The sequence below is a fragment of the Penicillium soppii genome (assembly GCF_028829465.1).
Source record: "Penicillium soppii strain IBT 18220 chromosome Unknown utg000006l, whole genome shotgun sequence".
Lineage (NCBI taxonomy): Eukaryota > Fungi > Ascomycota > Eurotiomycetes > Eurotiales > Aspergillaceae > Penicillium > Penicillium soppii.
The window spans coordinates 2,874,436-2,897,843 of record NW_026643236.1 but is presented as its reverse complement, the minus strand read 5'-3'; the positions used below and the strand labels follow the sequence as shown (position 1 = coordinate 2,897,843).

Below are 23,408 nucleotides of genomic sequence, written 5' to 3'. Positions count from 1 at the left end.
AACAGCCGAGAGGCTGAACAGAATCATCAGCACCGGGATCCGACTCTAGAGGGCTTCATACTTTCAACAGCTAGAAATATAGTTCGGATAATTGTACGGCAGTGGCTATCTAGATTTTCGGAGTAATACTACTAGCCTTCGGGCTTAACTCGGGCACTTAAATGAATGATCTAACACTAATTTGAATATATTCATAGTTATCCTCAACCAGAACTAATATCTCCATAGGAAAAAAACAACTTAATTTCGAAGTAGAAACCACTTCTTCTCCTGTGCCAATACAATGAAGCTGACCTTTCCTTCCTCGGCTAGTTTCGACAAGACCTGCGCTATGAACGGGCCCGCCATTGCATCCATTGCGGGTCCATAGAGGTGCGCTGTGATCTCTCGGGTCGTTAAGAATGACTTTTTTGTCGTATTGGCCCCCAAGAAAACCGATGTAACCATTTTCTCCCGCGTTTCCCAATGTCTCGTATACACAGTAACCTTTGAAGGTAAGTCTTCAATCACAGCCCCATGCCCTGGATATCCGACTTCGATCGCTGCGCTATGAACATTCTCTCTCATTACATCGAGACTTTTCATGTAGCGCCCTAGATTTTCCACAACCACACTGTTTCCATGCCCGAGTATATTGTCGCCGGTGAACATGGCGCCAGTCTCCTCCAGGACAAAACACATATGGTCCATGCTATGCCCAGGAGTAAATAAAGCTCTTAGCGTAGCGCCTTCTGTTGTAAATAATTGCCCATCGTGAATCGAAGTCTGGCCTCTGTCAGGGTGGGCCTTGCTGACAGAATTCGTTAAATGTGGATATTGAGCGAGTAGCGCCGGGAGACCACCGGTATGATCAGGATGCCAGTGGGTCAAAAGTACGTGGGAGATTCTCAATTGATGTTGTTGAAGAAAATCGACCAGTGTGGTGAGCCAGATTGGGAAGCCCTGCAATCCAAATTTTTGATTAGTCTTCCATTCGAATTAGTCCTGGTATCGCTGACCTGTCCCGTATCTATCAAAATTCTTGCTTCACCACTTCCAACAAGATATGTGTTGGTTCCTTGCATTTGCATGTCACCTGGGTTCCCACCCATTATCCGGACAACCTCTTCGCTGAGTTTTGTAACTGCTGGGAGACAAGGCAATCTAGAATTTCGAGCCGCTAGATAGTCGTGCCATCCAGGCTGGGCCCATACTTTGGGGGTCGACATATTTTGTGATTCTGGTTTCCCTTGAACTCAACGCATTAGACTTCAGTCATAAATAAAGAGTACGATCGGGCAAGGGGTCAGATTTCGGTGGGTTGTTATTGATCTTAGCTAATCTTTACCTGCTTACTCCCGAGGCCTCCTAGTCCATTTCAGTATCCGTGTACCAGAATCGTTTCGACTCAAATTCCATTAATACATAATCAGGGACCCTTTGAGATACGAATCAATCTTTCGATCTGGCTATTGACGTTTTTTTTTCAAGAAGTAATCAGTAGCTATATCGTACTAAAATGGTACAAAGTCGAAAATATGCAATGCAAAAGTAGTACTGTGTGTACGAAAATTACATAAGTAAATTACAGCTTAATTTTCTATGAACCTGCATATAAATTACATGACTCATTTACATCAACGGTAACTATGGCGTCGCATCTTAGTTAGGTTTTCTACTGGGGCCAAATCAATGCTGAGGTCTAAGACGAAAGAATATATCGTGTTGGATCACAGATATGACTGTCTTGGAGCTTCCCATAGAGCTTATCACAAACTCGGTTGTTTGTGCTTTATCTCAAGCTTGAAGGGGGAGAAGCTCTTAGAAATTGGAAGCGAGTTCAACTATACAAATACTCCTTACTTTATTTGGACTATTTGCGTGAAAACATAATATTGAATAGTATTTGGAGTGGCATCTCTTGACAATAGCTTCAAGTCCAGAATTACCCTTCTGGGGGAAGACCAGTCTTCTGTCGGTCGAAAGTCGTTCATTCAGCATGTCATCCCCCTGGCTCCTTACCTTTTGAAAAGAGAGATCTTTCTGTCAATTCGAGCCAGGCATACACTCTTATACCCACCTTGCCGGTGCAGGTTCCTGGCAGTGTTAATAGATTTCCTGAATTCAAGCGGAGCGGCCCGAGCCGATGCTCTCCGAAATATCAAAAGTTGGTAGCTTCAGAGCACTGCGTGCCTCTGAGGCTATTCCGGAACAGCTTGCATTGATTGACCACTGGTATAGTTGAATAGGCACATATTCATGATGGCGGTACATTTTTGTCTGCAAGCTACCTAACCAATAACAGAAATTGGGTTGGCTCCGTGCATACAATGTCCCGATCGGGTTTAGTGGGGTTATACCCAACTAGGGCTGTCGGATTCCGAAGTATATCCCGGTCCGAGCGTTCTTCACGCATCGGATGAATAACACTGTTCTCAGAGTAATTCGCTAGGATTCCGAGTCTGACACCGTGAAGGTGAGAATGCTCCATGAACCGGAGGTAATTGATTGATTCCTGACAAAGCTCTCCGATGGTATGATTATAAAATGGTGATAAAGAGTCACCTTGTCTGCTACTTTCGAACCTCATCTCATAGCAACTATCTCATTCATCACAAAGACTCAAAACATCTTACTTTTACCTCAAAAACTATTTAACAATGTCTGTTCCCGAGAGCTGCAAGGTTTTGATTGTGGGTGGTGGCCCTGCAGGGTCCTACTCCGCTTCGGTTCTGGCCCGTGAGGGTATCAGTGTGGTTGTGTTGGAAGCCGACAAATTTCCCAGGTCAGTTCTGACTTCAAAGCTTGCACAACGCAAGAAAATCGAGCTCAGCAAACATGCTAACTATGAACGAAGATATCATATCGGAGAGAGCATGCTTCCCTCTATGCGCCACTTCCTCAAGTTCATTGATTGCTACGAGAAGTTCGATTCTCATGGCTTCCGCATCAAGGTTAGTACACAAATTATCTCATCTTGTATTTGTTGATAGGTTAGCTGATCTTAGATCTAGAATGGTGGTGCTTTCCGCCTGAACTGGTCCCGCCCTGAGACATGTAAGTTCATAACAGCTTACTTCCTGATTTTATAAACTATGAGCCTAAACGTTTGATTAGACACCGATTTCATTGCTGCGGGTGGACCCGAAGGCTACTCCTGGAACGTCATCCGATCTGAGGCAGATGAGATTCTCTTCCGCCATGCTGGCGAGAGCGGAGCAAAGATCTTTGACGAGACCAAGGTCACCAGCATCGAATTCGAGCCTTCCTCCGAGGAGTCTACTGACTCTGATGTTCCTAACCCCGGAAAGCCTGTTTCGGCAACCTGGTCTCGCAAGGATGGCAGCACTGGCTCTGTCAAGTTTGACTACATCATTGACGCCAGTGGCCGGGCCGGTATTGTCAGCACAAAGTATCTCAAGAACCGGCGGTACAACCAAGGTCTCAAGAATGTTGCCAGCTGGGCCTACTGGAACGGTGGTGGCACTTACGGAGTTGGCACCCACAAGGTCGGCTCGCCGTACTTTGAGGCCTTGAAGGATGCCAGTGGCTGGGTTTGGTTTATTCCTCTCCACAACGGTACCCACTCTGTTGGTATTGTGCAGAACCAGGCCAAGGCCACCGAGAAGAAGAAGGCAATGGACTCACCTTCCAGCAAGGACTTCTATCTTGAATCTTTGAACTTGGTCCCGGGTATCAAGGATCTGCTAGCAAACGGCGAGCTGGTCTCCGAGGTCAAGTCTGCTTCCGACTGGTCTTACAGCGCTTCTACATATGCTTTCCCTCAGGTCCGTATCGCTGGAGATGCCGGATGCTTCATTGATCCCTTCTTCTCTTCTGGTGTGCACCTTGCCCTGTCCAGTGGTTTGTCTGCTGCGACAACTATTGCCGCTGCCATCCGTGGGGACGTCACTGAGAAGGAGGCCGCAACATGGCACTCCAAGAAAGTGTCCGAGGGCTACACTCGTTTCCTTCTGGTCGTCCTGAGCTCCCTCAAACAGATCCGCTCCCAGGATGAACCTGTATTGAACGACTGGGATGAGGAGAGCTTCGAGCGAGCCTTCGATCACTTCCGACCCAGTATGTTATCTTTTTCTCCCATTCCCGAAGGATGATTCAACTAACCACCGAAACAGTCATCCAGGGTACGGTCGACACAGACACCAAAGGCAAGTTGAGTACCGCAGAAATCTCCAAGACCATCGACTTCTGCTTCCGAGCCTTTGCCCACGTCCCCATCGAACAGAAGGATGCTCTGCTCGAGAAGCTCAAAAACCTCGGTCTGAGCGATCCCACAGCCACAGACCTCAAGACCCGTGAGGCTATCGAGGAGCTGGAGAAGACCCTCTCTCCCGAGGAGTTGAACATTATGAACACAATTCGTGGACGCCGGATGATTCGTGCCGAGGACTCCTTGAACATTGAGAACTTCACTCTGGACACTATCAACGGCATGGCTCCCTACCTTCAGCGTGGAAGTCTGACACTGCGCAAGGCCGAGGGATACAAGCCTGATGTCTCAAAGACGGATCTTCTTTCATTCCTCAATGGTGAAGCTGCTCATCATGAAGATTCCAAGGACGAGAAAGTACCTGCTGTTGCAGTTGAGGAGGTTACTGCTATTGTTGTTTAATTTGGTTGTTGCACAATGATTATGACTGGAGCTTTCAAAGATATATATGTGTTAATTGGTATTGGCTGCTGCTTGCAATATGATTGTGTTATAACTTTTGAACCTGCTTTTCACTCTTTTACATCTAAAAGCCTAAGACCCAACACCTGGGTTAGTTAAACTGGGTTTCAGATATCATAAGGTATCTTTTGCAGACCAAGGATAACGTTTAGTCTGGGTTCATCTATTGTTTTCTATACACATAGCTTACTCCTCGAGATTTCAAGATGTAATAACATCCGACTGCCTTAGTGCCCGAATGGATCTCAATCTTATATATTGTGGCCTTATAATTGACTATCAATCAGATTCTTTTAAAAAAACCGTGATGATTAGCAGTTTTATACCAGAATACTTACAGATGTAATATATATATATATATCTTACCTTATACTTAGAATAATAATTGACATCAGAATAATTCAAAACTATGTCACTATATAAATTTATAAAGGAATAAGGGTCTGAAATCGGCAATTTTTGCTGACGATTATATGAGTGAGTTAAAAATATTGTTGGGGTGGTTGCACAACGTCTGTGTAATGAAAGAAAAATACATCTGAGGTCTTCATGCGGGCGGAAACTATTCTTTTTTATTTTAATGCTGTCGAGCAAAAAATAAAGTGTGATAAACGTCAGTATTCACAACAGATTCCTTGAGTAGATGATCAAGCTCATTTGCCGTATGCGTGTTTCGAACCATCGGCCCTTTGATGTGGATTAAAACGTGACTCACTGAAAAGGAGACCAATAGTACATAATACATCGTACACAATGCCCCACAATTTAACTTCATCAATATGCTTCTGTAAGGAAAAAGGAAAAAGGCTTTACTCTCTTATTAAGACTATCATCCTTTTGCAGGGGCCATGCTAATCTTCTCTGTATACTTTAAGTTGACCGTATGCCCCGAAGGGCAAATTAATATGCTTATAAGTTCTTATAACTAACCTCTCTTGTAAGTTTGGTACGTGTGGTTGTCCGCGCTTAATGTGGCGAGTGGCTAAACAGGAGCACCTGTGTAGGTAATTTTTAATAAGATTCACCATACCATGCCTACTAGAACTTGAGATAGAAAAAAAAAGAAGAACGTAAATCCCGGGCATAATCACGGACAATAGTGAGACGGGGAATTTTCGGGTCAGCTCGGGGTCCGGTGCTAGTCCGGATATCGAACTTAGCCCTAAAGATGCCAGTCGGAGAGTTGAAGAAACTCGAAGTAACAATCGATTATGTACTTCGATTGGGTGTGTATAAAAAAGGCACGAAGATAAAATGCTAGCTACATTCCTGCTCAGGTTTTAAGTAAACAACATCATTCAAAGAAAAGCAGATCATGGACAATCTTCTGGCACCTCTGGGAGCTTCTTCCCATCTCGATGAGGCCAACAGAGTGCGTCTTCAAGATGGACTACGCGAGGCAGCTGAGGCTTTGGAGACACCTTATGATATGATGATTCGCTTTTTGAATGCTGTGAGTTCGTGCCATACCTCGAGAGTACCATATCAGCTAACCCCACATAGGGCAGACAATTGTCAATGATCAAGATTGGATATGACTTGGATATCTTCACTACTTTGGCCGACGGAGAGCCAAAATCTGTCGAGCAGCTTGCGGCACACAAAGGCGCCGATCCGCTTCTGATGTCTCGTGTCCTGCGATTCCTTTCAGCAAACCGTTTGATTGCCGAGACAAGCAAGGATGTTTTTGCTGGTAATCAATCTACAAAGTCACTGTCTGACCCTCGAATCCAGGGTGGATTGCTTCACGCGTAAGTACGACATTTCTTGGATACAAGTTGTTTCATTGACATGGATCGTACGACAGCTTCCACATCAGTGTTCCGGCCTACCAGGCACTTCCAGAATATCTGGAGGAAAACAAATACCAGAACATCACTGGCGGACAGTGTGCCTGGCACAAGTCTGCCAACACTGATTTGGAGTTCTTCCCTTGGGCGAAGCAGAACCCCAAGATTCTTCGATACTTCCAGCAGCTCATGAGTGTGCCTCGAGAGGGCAGCTGGTTGGACGTCATTCCGTTTGTCGACCCATCTGTACCTGCAGTCGGAGATGCAGATGCCGACCGCACTGTGTTTGTTGACATTGGTGGCAATATTGGGCACCAATCTGCAAGGCTGCTGGCCAAACACCCGAATTTGGGAGGAAAAATCATCCTACAAGATCTTGAGGAAACCGTTCAACGTGCGCCCAAGATCGAGGGAGTTGAATTCATGGTGCATGACTTTTTCAAGGAACAGCCGGTGAAAGGTAAGATCGATCTTGAATTTCCTCGGAAGTCATATGATTAACCATTGCTTTCAGGTGCCAAGTACTATTATCTCCGCGCAATTCTCCATGATTGGGAGGATGATAAGGCGGCCGATATTCTGAGAAATATCATCCCCGCCATGGCAGAAGATTCACAGATTCTGATCGACGACCTGGCCCTTCCAAACACAGGAGTCCACTGGTGGAGTACGTGTATTGACATGCAAATGTACATTATGCACGGAGCAATGGAGCGAACTGTGGATCAGTGGCATTCTCTTTTGGACAAGGCAGGCTTGAAGGTTGTTGAGATCCGAACCTATAGTCCTGTGATGAGAAACTCGGTTATTGTGGCTGTTCCGAAATAGTAGTGCGTTTTGGTAGAAATTGAGAATCCTGGGTTAGCTGAAATGCAAAGAGGCAAAATGATCGCCAAATCATTCTAGAAGCAATGTGCGCCGATCCCCCCTACTAGATATTATATGAGGCGTTATGCATGATGACTAATTATTATGCACATAACATTAGAATCCCTCCCAACCTTGGAAAGGTCGCTTGCCGAGGCTTACACCCTGCATAGGCATTATGATGTCAACTTTAATACAGTCGGTGACTAGTATATTTTGAAACTGTTCATTAAACTCCAGGAACTATAATCTTCATCTCCAATCTCTGAGATGAACCACCCTTGCGCCTATAAAATACATATGTAATCAAAAGGACGCCAGGAACAAGTAAGTGGGTCAAGTTTCTAAATTAGACTCTCGTGACTGCGAGACCTCCTTTCCCCGGACATGCCTCTCCCAACGTGGCCACAGCACCTTTTGACATTTCCACATTATTGACTCCGTACATCAGTTGCTCTACATTTTGATGCGAAGTTTCGCGACATGGCCCTGCTATAAGCGCCGATCTTCTCACTCTTCAACGTCACCATTCTGATCGCCCACCTTCTCCGCTCGTCACGGAATGATCCCGCAACATGGAGTCAGTGGTATATGAGAACTCGCCTTTGGCTGATTATTTAGAAGGTTCGTTATGTTTGAGATACTTGAAGAATGCAAACCCGCTGACTTCCATACCAGGGGAGGGTGGAAACGAAGAGAGCTGGCCCGTAGACGAGACACCCAGCGACGACGATCATACCACTTTGGACTTTGCCCCCCGAGGAGCATCCAAATTCCAAGACCGTGTTCGAAACAAGCTCCCGAAACCTCTGGAAACAGGCACACCACAGAGACAGCTTCTTAAGAAATTCTATGACGCGTGCTCCGTATGCCCTCTTGTTCCTCAACAGTGCATAAATAACCCATGCTAATATTAATTTCTCTAGTCTGCCTTGAATGCTCGACTAGCGCGAAGCGACAATGAGCGCTTTTTGGAACAATTTGGCTACGTTATTGTCGCGTCGCAGCTACTGAACGAACACAGTGCCCCCTCCTACACCTCCGCCTCCGATGTTCTATCCGCGAAACAACCAGCAGCTCTTCCGTCTCTATCTACAACTTTTGGAATTCAAGGCGCTTTTGTCACCGCCTGTACCTCTTTCTCTATCGCTTGGTTATTGCATTGGAGCAGGTCAAAGACTGGATCAGGACTCAGTCTGCGCAAACTTGGACTACTCTTGGTACTCATCCCGGCCGTGGGTGTATTATTCTACGCTTTCGCAAAACGGCAATGGCTGAAGTACCTACGGCATCAGGCTGTTGAGGCAGCTGGCACATTTATTGGAAATGCCCAGGGCTTTGATTCTGCTGCGTCGGCTTCTGTGGTTTTCATTCAGGAAGTGGAACTTGTTTCGCGAGGCTACCGGATGTAAGAATGCCCAACATCTCTTAAAATAGTAACTGGACTAACATGTTGTTACAGAAGTACTCCTCTGCCACCTATCAGTCGGCTTGAGGATGTAGTACAGACACGACGTTGCTTGAGATTGCGTCGCGCAGTTTCGGAGTGTTTCTACTCAATGCTCGAGCGATATATTCAATCTCAAAACATCCTGCGCCCGCTTACCGACGAGGGCAACCTAGCCAAATATTACGACATTTACGACATTGGATTGGAAGAACTTGAGGCCATTGAATTCTCGTTGTCGCAACGAACAAACGACGATCAATATTCGTTGCGTTCTCTTCGCGGTCTATTTGGAAAACTGTACAGCATCCGAAAAAGCGTCTTGTGCTGCTTGTTGGCTCTTAGCGCTGACGGCGGAGGCTCCGATATCACGAGATGGAGCTCTGCTGTCGAGGAAATGCGCGAGCTTGCTGGTGTAACTGGCACCAGCATGTTGAAAATGACCGCAATCTTAAATGAGGAGGATCGTAAGTAATTTCCTGCCGGTCTCCAAAGACAACCCATTAATCTCCGCAGGCGATAATACGATCCCTCCATCTCCATTACCTTCGGCCTCACCAAGTAAGGATCACCTGCGAGCGCAATTCCGGCGCCTCAGCTCCCTCTCACAAGGGGTCCGTGCCTTGCATGCGAAAATGCACATCGTCAGCGAGGAGTCGCATGCAAATCTCGAGCGCGCAGACGCTGATGACTTTGAAAGTACACTCCTTGCACAGTACGACTCGGTCGGTAGCGATCTCCGCGCTCTCCTCCAAGAGTGGGAAGCCGGGAAAACCGCATTGGTGAACCAACACGATCGACTAAGTGTTGGAGAACACTCAAGACCGTCAAGTACACTATTATTGCCTATGTCTCCCACTCCTAGTCTGGGAGGTTCCACGGCCGTTGAAGGCAGTCCAACCGATGCACTCAGAGCCTTGAATGGCGAGTACCGACCGGACCTGACCCAGACCTATGATGATGAGGAGATCTTCGAAGCTATTGTCCTCCCAGCCTCAAGAAACAAGAGGATGTCTTTGACAAGAGATGAGCGTCTGGCACGCGTCCGAGAAGACCGTGCCAGGCAGGCTACCGCCCGCGAAAAGGCAGATGCTAGCACCAACATGCTCAGGGAACTGGAGATGGTTATCAAGCAACGGCCAGGGAACAACTCTTCAAAAAGAGTCACCAGTATCTAAGACATGGCCTAGATCCTTTTCTCGTGCTTGATCCCTTCGGCAGGATCGTATGTACTTTCTTCTGCGCCTTCGGGCACAGGCTTGACTTCCCAGCGCTAGCAGCAGGATGTCATAATTGATACCCAGAACATGTATAAACGGGGTTCGGCGACAATGGCGTTTGAATTGGGGTTGTATTATTTTATTTTCTTTTATTTTCTTCTATATTATTATTGTTCATCATCTGCCTGAACCTGGGTACAGTGGTAAGGCGATGGTGGTTGTCTATTCACTTTGAGTTTGTGAGGCACGGCTGCCAAGTTGCTTTTGTATATGACAGCTGTTTGTGTAAATGCAATATATTTCCAACAATAATTTTCTTTTCTTCTAGAAGAGTGTAATTATTTTCTCGAAATCCGACTTCTCAATGTGAATAGAAGGGATATACAGGGCCTTGTGGCCTTGCCGCCTTAGGTATCCAACTTAAACCCAAAAGGGACATATCGCCAAACCAAACGCGACCGCGTCTTCCCCACCCTTCAACGCGATCCATATATTAGACCGCTGCCTCTTTCTTTTTATCCTTCACTTATTTCTCGTCTTCCATCTTCACGTTAAAATTTGATACCCCCCAACCTCATCCTTCTATTTTCACGAATTAATTTAAAACACATACACAAGAGTGAGTTGGTCAACACGAAATCGAAAAGATTGTTGTGTGCGAAGAACCGATCAATTAACCCTCTTTTTAGTGTTGGAAGCACGATTGGAACAGGCCAGCCTTCTGAAGCGCGTATGTGATCTATCCCAATCAATTAACCTCACATGATATTGACCAGTCTTGTCTAGGTCGTCGATGCCATCAAGGATCTCGTTCAGGACTGCAACTTTGACTGCAATGACTCCGGTATTGCCCTCCAGGCTATGGACAACTCCCACGTTGCCCTGGTCTCCATGCTGCTCCGTGCCGAGGGTTTCTCTCCTTACCGCTGCGACCGTAACATCGCCCTCGGCATCAACCTGCTCTCCCTGACCAAGGTCCTCCGCGCCGCCCAGAATGAAGACATCCTGACCCTCAAGGCTGAGGACTCGCCCGATGCCGTGAACCTGATGTTCGAGAGTGCTGAGACAGATCGCCTGAGCGAGTATGATATCAAGCTCATGGACATTGACCAGGAGCACCTGGCCATTCCTGAGACCGAGTATGCTGCCACCGTGGAGATGCCCTCCGCTGAGTTCCAGCGTATCTGTAGAGATCTCAACGCTCTCTCTGAGTCAGGTAAGTAATGTTCCATCTCTTGTTGGGCACACACCATACTGGTAAATATCATGTTGCACCTTGCTAATATATTTTTTCAGTCGTCATCGAGGCCAACAAGGAGGGTGTCAAGTTCTCCTGCTCCGGTGACATCGGTAACGGATCCGTCACCATCCGCCAGCACACCAACGTTGACAAGCCTGACCAAAATGTTACTGTCAACATTTCCGAACCCGTCGCCCTGACCTTCTCCCTCAAGTACCTTGTCAACTTCTGCAAGGCTTCCAACCTGTCCTCATCTGTCGTGCTGCACCTTTCCCAGGAAGTCCCATTGCTCGTTGAGTACGGCCTTGGAAGTGGCCACCTGCGGTTCTACCTTGCCCCTAAGGTAAGTTATTGTGCTTTGAGTTCCAATGTTGATTTTCGAACATGTGTTAACGTGGGTTTTCAACACAGCTCGGCGACGACGAGTAAACGAAATATCCAGAATTTTGAAATGGCATGGGCAATGCTAAAAATGAAGCTCTATGATAATGGAGAGAACCTGACGGAGGAAATGTTCTTTCACTGCATCCCTATTAGAATAGGGGATTACAAGATGTTCACGATAATTTACACATTCAGCGGTCGAGTTTTCGACATCGCAAACTTTTCAAGTCACATTCAAAAGCTTGGCCTAGTATTTTACGTAGCATATATAGCTACGAGCACATACTACTTGTCCAGATGTTGCACGAGCCATTCAGGCAGAGATGTATTCCACAAAATATCTAGCACCAAATTTTTCCATGACCACCAAATACAACGCCAACTCCAGCGACCGGGTCTCCACCTGCCTGCAGGCACCAAGACCCTAACGACCACCGAAACGGTCCACAACCCCACTAATTAGCAAGGTCGACAAAAAAAACTCTTTTCAGGCACCCCAAAGCAGGGGAAAAGCAAGAACTGACCTGGAGGGAAAAAAAAGAAGCGCCATCCCCACCGGAATGATCGGAATCGAATGATACCATCTACCCCTCCGAAGAGAAGCAGAGCAAGGTATGCTGCGTATTGCACTAAAGTGTCATCACACACAATCTCCGCACTGACTCTCCCAAGGGAATCCAAGACTGCAGCAAGCCACAGTCCTGGCCCCGATGTTTCTGATGCCAAGTGCAGGTGTGGTAGAAGTGATCTAGGATCACACCAGGCCCTCACGGGCAGGACCGGCGCCGACGCGCAAACGAACGACGACGCGGGTTGTGGTTTGAAGATTCCTCCGAATTTCTCATTTGCAAAAGTCTCGCGGTCTGGGCGGAACCCAGATCGCGAGGACGGACAAGTGCCCGTCGTGTGTAGCAAAGAAACGCAGCATTGGTGGGGATGGCGCTTGAGGAAGAAATGGTTTTGTTCGGTGCGATTTTCTCTTATATTGCTGTCACGTGGATGAGTCACCGCTTTGGGGACCGGGCGCGCTTGACCTGATTCGGAAGTATAGGGCACTTTGTTGGCCGGGTTGAAGGGTTTTGTTAAGTACCTTTTTCTCCTTATTATTTAGATCCAATGCTCTATTCAATGTTAAAGAGCTCATGCTCCCAGAAAAATCTGCCCAGTGTCTTGACGCGAGCCCCGGACAAACGTACTTGTCGGAGCCGACGAATTGCAAATGTTCAAACCGTTTCCATCAACAGCCTCGATGATTGTCCATGCAAAGAATTCCTCGCGCTCGATTCTCGTCTCAAATCCATGTTTTTCAAAGTACCCGATCAGCTCGTATCCACTCCACTGTTGCTGAGAAACATAAACTCTCCATCCCTGGACTTCAGTAGCTCCATTCCAAGAAATGAACCATACAGTAGGTCCTAGGGTATACTCTGTCATGGCATAGACCTCCGGACTAGTTTTAGGCGCAGTCGTGAAGTTGGCCTTCCAGGCACGGTACCAATACCCAGTTGGGTCTGCCAGTCGTGCTTCAAACACGACACGCGGGCCATCTGGGGTATGTTCATGCTCGCTCAAAAATGGCGTGCCTCCCCAATAGACAAAAACGTTGCCATTTTTCAAGATCTGTACACTTCCCTCCTTGGTGGTGAGGATTCTCCGGGGCGTTATATAACGGTGGATCAGAGAGGCATGCATGGCGTTCAAATCCAGACGCAGTAAGAGGCCAGAGGATGCCAGTGCACTTTGATGCCACTGATCAAACCCGTTGTCAAATAGCGAGATTGTCATGCTGTTCTCGTGTCCGTTTTCTTCTCGCACCTGGGAGTGGTGCTGGGAGCTGAAGTTTAACCCAGGCTCAAACGTGAAATCAGATTTGTAGCCTCCAAGTCTCCATAATACAGAGCCATTTTGGCCGGATATCATGTATATCGTGCTTGTATGACGAGAAGAAATCAGATAATCTCCTTTCTGGGTTTTTTCCACCGTGTTGATGTGACTTATTGGCTAGGCATTAGCAAAGATACCACAATTGAGAAGTCGACCGACATACAAATAATCCCAATCGGTCTCAGGAGTAAGTCCATCGCCCCAAATCCGATCAAGTTCCATCTGTGAAGCTTCAATCTCGATGTGATCCGCTGGATCCCACATGAAGTTCACAGTCTGGGTCTCGATATCGATTTCTTGGAATCCAGCTGTCCGCAGATACCCATTGGATGGTCCCCCTACTGACGACAAGTCCCAGGGTCGGGTGTTCAACCATGTTGTAATAATTGCAGTAGCATTGTTGACGACGCTCAGTTCGTGCATGTCAGCCTCCATGCCGACGTTGATTTCAGTGTAATCTCTTTCACCTTCGCGTGTATACAGACTTCGGTCGAAGAGAACAACCGGGCCCGATGCTGTGATTCCATGTCCATGCCGCATTTGGAGCATACACAGCTTGTCCAGGCCTGCTATATTACACGGATGAAGATTGTGCACGAATTCGCTGTTTGATGCGCCATACCAGACTAGTTCCTGTAAAATGATTAGTTTAGCTGTCGGCGATAAGCTAGACAGTTTGAGTGGGAACCAACTTACTCCCAAGTGATTGTATATATAAGGGCCATCATTGCAGGTTGTCATATCATAAGGAGTGATGAATATGTAACCCGGAGTTACATGGCCATGCTCATAGTTCGTGATGTTCAAAACGGGAGCGCAAATATCTGGTCGCTATTGAGATGGATTAGCTGCAATTGCACTGACCAAGTTTGAAAGTAAGCTTACAGATTGATAGCATTGAAACGGACTTGCTATAGTTCCTAGGACATGCCACGGAGAGCATATCATCCAGAAAAGGAGACATAGCCCGGTATCAATGGAAATAACCATCACGTACCCGTTGTACAAATCCGTTCTAGCTATCTTGTACCAATTTCGCAGTCTGATCTTAGGTGGCAAGTCAGAAGCAAGAGGTGACTCAGGAAGGACAGCTCGATAACCTATGTATGGGCATGTTCTGTGTTACACACATACCGCTCTTTTCATCCGCACGTTCATCTGTAGTTCGGGACACCAAGGAAGGCCAACCCTGTCGTGCACCTTTTCAATAAGACAAATCGGCTGATAATCATTCGTTGATACAACTCATGATTTATGACAAAACAACCTTGGAATGCATTTGTATGTATCGGCGTGGAAGCCTGTTACTTGCAATTGGTTTCACATGGATGCATGTGACAGTCGCTGTGGCTCTCCGAAAAGAAATACTTCATTCAATCTCCTCAAATGCTCGAACTATGTACGTCTTCCCTTGAACTTTGACCTTCTCTCCGGGTATTCTCCATGGTCCCTGCCCTTCTCCTTCGAATTCGGTCCGCATTGAAGGTAGGTCGCCCGCCGATGTGCCGACTACATATTTTTCTTTCCACTCTGATTCCCACTCTTCCCTTCGCGCACTAACGTCAGCTCCCGACTTTTTCACAACGAGGTTTCCTGAGTCATCTTTCTGTCGCATGTGAGTCTGGGTCTGCTGCAGCGCCAGATATGTCCCCCAGATGCGACCGATAAAGGTTTTAGTAACGATGACGGTGCCCTCCCCCTTTCCGAGCTCTTCATCATCCGACTCAAGGACCCAGGAAAGACCCTTTTTAGCACCTTCGGGTCCCTCTCTAAAAGGCAGCTCCCGCCATACTTCCTCGTACTCGGTCTCAGGTGCTCCGGGGACATCAGGACGAGGCATAACCCCCGTTTCGAGATCATCCCCATTTGGCAGCGAGACAAAAGTTCCACAATCAACACTCTCAAATGCATTGTGGGAGTCGAGCTCATGAGAAAAGGAAACTTGCACTTTGTAACCGTTAGCATTCAATTGACGATCATTTGCATATTTTTATTCGACATACATGGCTCCTGGCTTTCAACAATCCTCTGTCCTGCGATTGCCCAGTCAATTTTCCCAATTCCGTTCTCCATTCGGAGATCTAGGTACCAGTCCTTCACGGACATGACGATTGTATCTGTTGTCTCCTGGGCGGGCTCTGGAAGCCATCGTATGGAGATGCGGGTGGAGAAGCGACATGTAGATTGCGCTGGCTTGTCATTGGCCATGTTGTTTGTTATTTGTTGAACACGGGTTCAACTTGTTGTGTTTGGATCAGTTCGACGATGTAAACGAATTATATATGTAATGGACTTGGAATTACTAAATCGAAGTATACCAAAGATACCAAAGATACCAAAGACGGATTAGGAATGTTGAAGAGAAAAGGAGCAAAGCGCCGTTCTTATCTTCCCCTCACACCCCGCATCGGCTAGAGATCAATTTCCGCCTTTGACCTTCGAAGAGGTAAGTGATTTCCATTCTGCAACTCTAAAATATATACGGAGTTAATTCGATGAAAGATCGACTGGATTCATTGCGTGTAAGTGTGTACTACTCTTCGATTTTTCATCGTAAACCTCCAACAAGGCATCGAAAGAACAAAAGACCAGAATCACTCAATGGCTGTAAATATCAGCTTACAGCTCTGCCCTTTCGGCCTCGAAGAAATAATCTGGTCATCCAATTTCATAGAAGCAGTCATATCAGACGCAACAGTCGTCCAATATTGCGAGTAAACTTCGCGAAGAAGCGTCTTCATCTCAACGAGCGCAAGGCTAAGCAATGAAGATCAGCATTTATACACAAATAAAAGAAAGCTACAACTCACTTTTTTCCTGTACACCCTCTGCCACCCGTAGCAAAAGAAAAAAACAGTCTATTTCGTTCTGCAGACCCCTCCTCAACAAGCCACCTATCAGGATCAAACGAATCAGGCTCAGGGAATACGCATTCATTGATCCTGTGCACCGAATAAGGCTGACAGCTCACGATTGTATGCTCAGGAACAAAGTACCCGTCAATTTCCCGTCCACCAGTAGGCACATACCGAGGCAGTGACATCGGGATAGGCGGTGCACATCGGAGTGCCTCTTTAATAACAGCATCAAGGTATACATAGCTGTCTAGTGGTGCATCAGCCGGTGCAGATTTCAATTCCTCTTGTAGGCGACGTTGGAAGCCGAGATTCTGTGGCCGCGATAGCTCCCACATCAGGAAGCATAGACCGTCGCCTGTCGTGTCGATTCCAGCTGCCATGTGGTCTTTGCATTCTGCAGCGGCTTGCATTAGCTCAAGACGCGATTCTTTGCGTTTGAGCTTTTCCATTAGAGAGTGGCTTTCTAGCTTGGTTTGGGCGGCCATGTCGAGGACGTATTGGTTTGCTTTGGGAGAGGTCCGGGCGTGTAGAAATTTGGGGAAATAAGGGGCCAATGAAGGGAAATAGTATTCCAACAGGTTTTCTGGATTTTTGGTTAGCGTGGAGACTTTTATAGAATGGTGGTGAGAGCTCACTCTGAAGACTTTGGTGATATGTCAATTCTTGCATAATATCGAAGTCTTTTGCGATGTTAAGTGATTTGAGCCCGCCAGGACTGAACATGAAATGGGTAACGCAATCCAATGCATAACAGTGAAGCAGGGACTGGGGGTTTAGAATATTGTAAGCATGTTTTATGTCAACGGATTAGTCAATTTTGACGTACGTATACATCCACACTCTGCCGTCCCGCTTCAGCACACTTAGACACAAATGTTGACGCCCGTTCGTTGATGGCAGCTATTGGCTTTTCCTTCATTATGTTTGTCATGGCGTATCTCTCTGCAAAGATGCGCTTTCTCTTGCTATGCTGCTAACGATTAGCACATAAGTGATCACTTTCTTTTGAAGACAGCTACCTCGTCTTTTGGCAGAGTAGAAAACATTGTTCTGTTTATTGCATTAGTTTTTTGTGTTTCCTGTTTTCTTAGGATGTTGCTGACTTTGTTTTGAACTGTCTGAACAGATCATAATACTCAGTCTTATCATAGCCACTGCCTCCGGAGGCATAGATTTCTTTAATCGCATCTAGGCTGGTGAATGACAGTTCGTTGGGACTCAGACGGACCACAGGGCCGTATATCTTGTGCAGGCGGTGGATTGATTCTCGTCGATTTGCGGTGAACTCTTGATACTTGATCCACAGACTAGTAAATCTAGTATACCACGGTCCCGATATCGTAGACAAGGGCGAGAGGAGTCCACGGAGGATGGTATATCCACAAAATAAAATAGCCCCAATCCACAGTGACAACATGTTGCTGTTTGTATCAGATGCAGTATGTGAATGACAAAAGGGAATTTCTATGATTATTTATACCCAAGATCTAATTATATGATCTCCGATTTCATTAGATAATAGTCATGATCTTGGATTTGTGATAGTCTATATTCTTGAACGGCTAGGGTTAGCCGATATCTTCGCTACTTATCAGAGTGCGGGGAAGACTTGGAGAGGAAAGGGCTTGTGGCTGCGATAACATTCCGACTTTAAACTGAAAAGGGAAATCTGAGGAGATGACATTGACTATCAAGTAATAGGATTTTTCGAAAAGTTCCAAATATCATTTTGCACTCTGGTCAAGCATATTATGGTGCTTTGTGTCTCTTTTAGGTACACAATGGGTGCAGGCCCTTGAAGGGCATTATGGGTATTATTAGAAATGAAGTGTAAATGCGAGAGGCAGAACAAAAGGATCAATAGTTTTGTTGATCGAATATCAACATGTAAAGGGTCAATTCGAGGTTCTTGGATGCGGATCTGCTTAACAACTCTCCAAAGACAACGAACGGGTGTAGAGCTGACGGCCGGATCCGAGTTTTCACACCTGTGGGAAGTACAGCGTGATTACTCGGTGACCACTTAATTGTACTTAGTAAGTAAACAGATGATTCATGAGGTTTGTTCCTCACAATAGCAACAACTGATAGAGCTACATCATGTGGCTCTATATCGAATGGCTGGATGTCATAATTCTAGAGGTATTTATCAACGTCCACAGACGCAGGTGTGTCACGAATGAATCATGCCCATCCATCTACAGCAATATATTACCGTTAGACAATTGTAGTGATCTTCCGATCCTAGGATATACTTTCTTCCATACAAAGGGTAAGTTCTTGTAATTGAGACCAAGCAGATGTGATGACACCATGATTCGGACTGGACTCGAACTAAATAGATTTAACATCTTCAGCGAAAGCAACGAGCCGTTGAATGTAACTGAGCTCGCTGTCAAAACAGGCGCGGTACCAACTTTGACCGGTGAGTTTCACAAATTCCAGTCAGAATATATTCATCAATTTTTACTTTAATTAAGGCTCACATTCTTCGATATTGAAATAAGCTTGGAGCAATTAAAGAGACGTCCAAATACTTTCTCAGGGCCAATAACATCACTGTTTCTTTGAGCGACCCTGGGGTCCAAACTGCCATATGCCATGATTCAGTACTCCTTACTTGAAAACAAGTATCCTGATACATTTGAGTCGCATGAGAGCACCGGTAATTTTGAGATTGAGATTATCTATGTTTCAGCTGTGGTACCATCGCTGATCTCTACATAGTTCTGGCAACGTTGGTCCAATCGCTTCTGTCCTGCCTGAATTTTTGGCGAAGCACAAGTACCAGGACATCACCAGACCACTCAACACTGCTTTCCAGCTAGCATACAACACAGAACTTTCCGCATTTATCTAGATACAGACGCAGCCAGAACGATTTGATCGCTTTTATCGCTACATGCAAGGCTGAGCAGAAGGGTCTGCCTTCGTGGCTGGAAGTCTATTCGATCGAGGAGAAATCCAAAAGCCTAGCCCCAGAGCAGATATTCATTGCCGACATTGGCGGTGGTATTGGTCATCAAGCTATCGGTGTGGAGCAATGGCTACCTCAAATCAACAATAGAATTTTCTTGCAAGATCAAGAAGTCGTCGTTCCGCACGCTATCAAGCACGATGGTGTCGAAGCCATGGCTTATGGATTCTTTCAACCCCAGCCTATCAAAGGTATGGTAAGTAGTCTAGAGTCTTTTACTACTCAGAACTAAATTATGTTCTGAAGCTCGAATTCACTGCATGAGCAGCATCATCCACGACTGGCCGAATAGAAAAGCGACGGGATTTCTGAAGAATACCATCTCGGCACTTGGACCTGACCCTATGATTCTATTTATTTTTATTGATGACAAGAGTTTCCCTAATTCTGGGGTTCATTGGTATGAAACTGGAATTGATATCACCATGATGGCGGGATTGGCGTCGCAGGAGAGTACAGTGGAACAATGGAACGATTTGATGGAGAAGGCCGGCCTCAAGATCCATAACACGTATGCTTATACAGGTACCTATAACTCCATTATGGAGTGTGTTCCAGTATCGCAAGAAGAGGGGCCTAGGGGAAGGTAATTGAAGAAATGGATTTTGTGATATGACTTTTGTCAAGGGAAGATAATGCTCTTGCTTTTTGACCAACTAAGTAACCCGCTATCTGACTAAATGAGAACCAGAAAATGACAACAAGATAAATGTCTCACTGTACCTTAAAAATAAACGTTTTGCTTCAGTGGTTTTGATGTCAATCTCGTGAGAATTTCGGAAGTCTTCTTGTCTGACTAGCTTTGATCTGCACCCACAGGACTCTATTTAGGCATGCTACTGGTATTCAGGTCAGTAGTTTTGTTTTGTACATGCTGTCGTTTATGATTAGGAAGATTTAATAATAATATGATCATGTTTCACAATGTGACTATCACTGTGGATTCGTATTGAAGTTTCGGCTAAGGCCGGAGATGGCCGTTGATATTCTGACAAATGTCCAGGCTTGTTCATGCAGGGTTAGAAAGGGTTTGAAAAAAATATTCTGCAATGTATCTGATATCAACATTTCCGATGTTGACTCAACTATACATATGTAGGATAATGGACCTAGACCTGGGCGCAAGGGATCGACTGCGGTGAAGAACATACGTCTCACATGCGAAAGACCATTCATAAGTACCTAAACCTACTCTGTAGAGATATGACTATTACAGCACTACAGAAGGTGCATATTTAGTGAGAACGAAGTCGATATAGAGACAAATGTGATGCTGTAAACAAGAGCCAGAACCACGGATGACATCTAAAGGGGCCATGGGTCAGACAGCCCAAGCCACGTCGATCAGCCACAATGAGTTGCATAGCCACAGATAGAGTACGGAATACGGAGTGACATTCTTGCATTGTGTTTACTGTTTCACAGCCTCACCTCCACATTTCAATTAAAATCAGTTGTGGCTAAGTGACAGGCGCGCCGGTGTCACAGGTTAAGTTTCCCAGTCCGAGGTCACGGAAGCTGAGAAGAGATGAACACCCAACGAACTAACATCCGGCGTTCAAGGGGATTTCCAGGGTTGGGAAATAAAGATTAGGGGACAGGCAGCCATATTATTTGCTCAAATCAACAAGGGTACGCAATAGACAGGAAAAAGAGAGAGAATCTGGACTCGCCAGAGTTTGGCGTACCTGTCGCATGTTTATGGGTCTTCTCCACTACCACAGCCGGTTCAGGAGAAGAGGCGTTGGGTTTATGCAGATTTAGTGTACCTAGCGGTGGCTTCGTTTGGGTCGCTGGAGGAACTGTTTGTCCAATGCGTCTAGAATCCTAGGAATAAGCTGGGCTGAGTCTGGGCTTTATTTTTTTCTAACTTATTACTACAATTTTTGTATAAGCATGTACAAAATAGCGTGGTAATGTGCGACCCGCCCCATATGGGTATGTGGACATGATGAACCCCAGATGTGGCCCCTACTTCCCTTGACTCTCTTTCTCTCTTTCTTTCCTCCGACTCTTCTTTTTTCTTTGTATTCGCTCCTCGTCACTCATTCGCTTTTTCAAGAATAAACCCTTTTTTCATATTTTCCAGTCTGAGGTCCCTGCATATCTCCCTTACTGGCCCGGTCGCTGTCATCCGAATATATTACCCCCCGCCTGACAATTCGGAACTCCACGGGAAAAAAAACTTTAAGGATAAAATTTGGAGGCTCATCTATCGTTCATCTGTCTTGGGTCGAACAGTCTGCTGGCTGTCGGATGTTTTTGTTGCGGCTTTTCTGCGTCTAATCGTGACCCCTGGCGAATCTCCAGCCTGAACCAACCAATTTGCCAAGACCGCCCCCCCCCAAACAACACGCGCTTCCGGGTGTTTCAATCTGCCTGTGCCAGGCCTTTTTCCCACCTGACTTATAGAGTGAAAGCCACCGTCAGGTGGTCACACCGTCATTGTGTCTTCCCAACACTACGCCGACCCGAGCTCCATCACGGAGCCTCTCGGCAAGATTCCTTCACACGGATCGCGAGCATCTCTCTTAGGGGGGTCTTTTGATCCTGCCTTTCGACGACAAACGGGAGGATTTCGCGCCAGAGAAGGATATACGAACGCACCCCCTGTGACCCATACCCCCAGGATGTATCTCCCAAACACAACTTGGACATGGTCCTTCGCGATCGTCACACTCATCCAGACCCTCGTAACACTGGGTCTTGAGTCGTATGGAATCCCCCCTATGCCATCGTCAGGATTTATGACTAACTTCGTGTCTCTCTAGTTATATTTTCGCGAATTTCCAAATTCAAGAACGCCCGAACACTAGTCCCGCCTCTAAAACAATTCCCACTTTCCTCGCCCTCTATGGCTTCGGTTTCCTCTACGAACTGGTGCTGGTATATGATGCGCTACGCATGAAGAACACGATTCAGGTCATCGGACTGTGCATTTGTAATATTGGACTTCTGATCTACGGTGCTATTCAGATGAAGCAGATTCGGGAGGCAGTCTCAACCTTGTACTACATGAACAAGATTGAACTGTATGTTTGGGACCAATCTGAGCCCTTCTTGATCATCATCCCATGCATTGTGGGATTGGGGACACTTTTGATGACATTTGTCGCATGGAAGCTCTATGATGAATTCGCGTGGACAATCTATAAGCACATCAGCGCTGATCTGCAGATGAAGCGCCGCTACCTCACTTACCAGGTTCGCTTCTTATTCAAATCTTCCCTCGGCAATATAACTAATCGGTCGCAAATCAGATTTACATCGCCTTGTTGAAATTCGATTTCTTTTTCTTCCTGGGTTTCACAGTTCAATTCCTGGTACTGGTCTCAACTGAGGGCACCGCTGAGTTTGCGCTCACGGTGGCTGCCATTCCGGTGACCATCATCATTCTGCTTTGTGGTGCCTGGTTTGTGCGCCGCGAAACCACTACAGGAATGATTGTAATCATTGTGAGTCACTTACCATTCATGTGTTGTCCCAATTTCTAACAGCTCTATCAGCTCCTTTTCTTCGCTGCCATGGCGTATTTCTGCTTCAAGCTTTTCCGCATGTACGACCCACTTACTAGGCCACTTTACCTTCCTGCCCTCAACCCGATGACCTTCTTCGCCGTCATTACCCTTATCCTGATCACTATCACCATCATTAATGCGTGTTTGTGTGTCCACAACTTCCACCGCGGCTTGAAACCCCACATCAACAAGAAGAGGAATCAGGAGGAAGAAAAGACAACCGAGCTTTCTTCCAACCTCACCCAAGTACCGTCACGGATGATGATCGACTGATCTGGTGCAAATGGTCTTGTTTCTATACGTATTTTTCCGGGGCGTTGGATTTTGGAGCGTCATTACTTTCTCATTTATCTATGAGCTTTGTGTCTGTGTGGACACCTTGAACTTTAGCCTTATCTTTTTATTTTCTGCTTTCTTGTTTCTGGGCTCCCTGGGCTCAGTATGATACCTCATCTGCGTCAATATGCTCTCCCATCTTCCCCATCTGGCTGCGAGCTATCAAAAATTCCTGTGATTCTACTTTCCTTCTCTCCCATACTTGTTCATACCCC

The 23,408-nt window shown here is 46.2% G+C and overlaps 9 protein-coding genes across 9 annotated transcripts; 5 read left to right on the top strand and 4 right to left on the bottom strand.

Moving 5' to 3' along the window:
* Window positions 1-240: 240 nt before the first annotated feature.
* N7529_008470 (uncharacterized protein) lies at window positions 241-1,208 on the bottom strand (the record flags this gene model as incomplete). Its single annotated transcript, XM_057243997.1, has 2 exons — window positions 241-942; window positions 999-1,208. The coding sequence occupies 2 exons, from the start codon at window positions 1,206-1,208 to the stop codon at window positions 241-243; spliced, it is 912 nt and encodes a 303-aa protein (XP_057095535.1).
* A 1,431-nt stretch (window positions 1,209-2,639) lies between these two features.
* On the top strand, window positions 2,640-4,612 carry N7529_008469 (NAD(P)/FAD-dependent oxidoreductase; the record flags this gene model as incomplete). Its single annotated transcript, XM_057243996.1, has 4 exons — window positions 2,640-2,933; window positions 2,994-3,036; window positions 3,130-4,059; window positions 4,116-4,612. 4 exons carry the CDS (start codon window positions 2,640-2,642, stop codon window positions 4,610-4,612), a joined length of 1,764 nt encoding a protein of 587 aa, XP_057095534.1.
* A 1,375-nt stretch (window positions 4,613-5,987) lies between these two features.
* On the top strand, window positions 5,988-7,290 carry N7529_008468 (uncharacterized protein; the record flags this gene model as incomplete). Its single annotated transcript, XM_057243995.1, has 4 exons — window positions 5,988-6,125; window positions 6,176-6,423; window positions 6,480-6,922; window positions 6,977-7,290. 4 exons carry the CDS (start codon window positions 5,988-5,990, stop codon window positions 7,288-7,290), a joined length of 1,143 nt encoding a protein of 380 aa, XP_057095533.1.
* Window positions 7,291-7,904: 614 nt separating this feature from the next.
* Window positions 7,905-11,665, top strand: N7529_008467 (uncharacterized protein; the record flags this gene model as incomplete). Its single annotated transcript, XM_057243994.1, has 9 exons — window positions 7,905-7,953; window positions 8,008-8,195; window positions 8,256-8,737; window positions 8,792-9,243; window positions 9,293-9,946; window positions 10,686-10,726; window positions 10,783-11,212; window positions 11,293-11,579; window positions 11,648-11,665. 9 exons carry the CDS (start codon window positions 7,905-7,907, stop codon window positions 11,663-11,665), a joined length of 2,601 nt encoding a protein of 866 aa, XP_057095532.1.
* Window positions 11,666-12,727: 1,062 nt separating this feature from the next.
* On the bottom strand, window positions 12,728-14,662 carry N7529_008466 (uncharacterized protein; the record flags this gene model as incomplete). Its single annotated transcript, XM_057243993.1, has 5 exons — window positions 12,728-12,741; window positions 12,817-13,613; window positions 13,668-14,137; window positions 14,201-14,335; window positions 14,639-14,662. 5 exons carry the CDS (start codon window positions 14,660-14,662, stop codon window positions 12,728-12,730), a joined length of 1,440 nt encoding a protein of 479 aa, XP_057095531.1.
* Window positions 14,663-14,873: 211 nt separating this feature from the next.
* N7529_008465 (uncharacterized protein) lies at window positions 14,874-15,712 on the bottom strand (the record flags this gene model as incomplete). Its single annotated transcript, XM_057243992.1, has 2 exons — window positions 14,874-15,451; window positions 15,508-15,712. 2 exons carry the CDS (start codon window positions 15,710-15,712, stop codon window positions 14,874-14,876), a joined length of 783 nt encoding a protein of 260 aa, XP_057095530.1.
* A 386-nt stretch (window positions 15,713-16,098) lies between these two features.
* Window positions 16,099-17,408, bottom strand: N7529_008464 (uncharacterized protein; the record flags this gene model as incomplete). Its single annotated transcript, XM_057243991.1, has 5 exons — window positions 16,099-16,261; window positions 16,315-16,945; window positions 16,998-17,127; window positions 17,189-17,332; window positions 17,382-17,408. 5 exons carry the CDS (start codon window positions 17,406-17,408, stop codon window positions 16,099-16,101), a joined length of 1,095 nt encoding a protein of 364 aa, XP_057095529.1.
* Window positions 17,409-18,462: 1,054 nt separating this feature from the next.
* Window positions 18,463-19,929, top strand: N7529_008463 (O-methyl transferase B; the record flags this gene model as incomplete). Its single annotated transcript, XM_057243990.1, has 4 exons — window positions 18,463-18,530; window positions 18,767-18,787; window positions 19,223-19,530; window positions 19,586-19,929. The coding sequence occupies 4 exons, from the start codon at window positions 18,463-18,465 to the stop codon at window positions 19,927-19,929; spliced, it is 741 nt and encodes a 246-aa protein (XP_057095528.1).
* Window positions 19,930-21,771: 1,842 nt separating this feature from the next.
* Window positions 21,772-23,130, top strand: N7529_008462 (uncharacterized protein; the record flags this gene model as incomplete). Its single annotated transcript, XM_057243989.1, has 4 exons — window positions 21,772-22,052; window positions 22,111-22,543; window positions 22,600-22,794; window positions 22,846-23,130. Coding segments are annotated over 4 exons (1,194 nt in total), but the record flags the coding sequence as incomplete, so codon positions are not given.
* Between the last annotated feature and the right edge of the window lie 278 nt (window positions 23,131-23,408).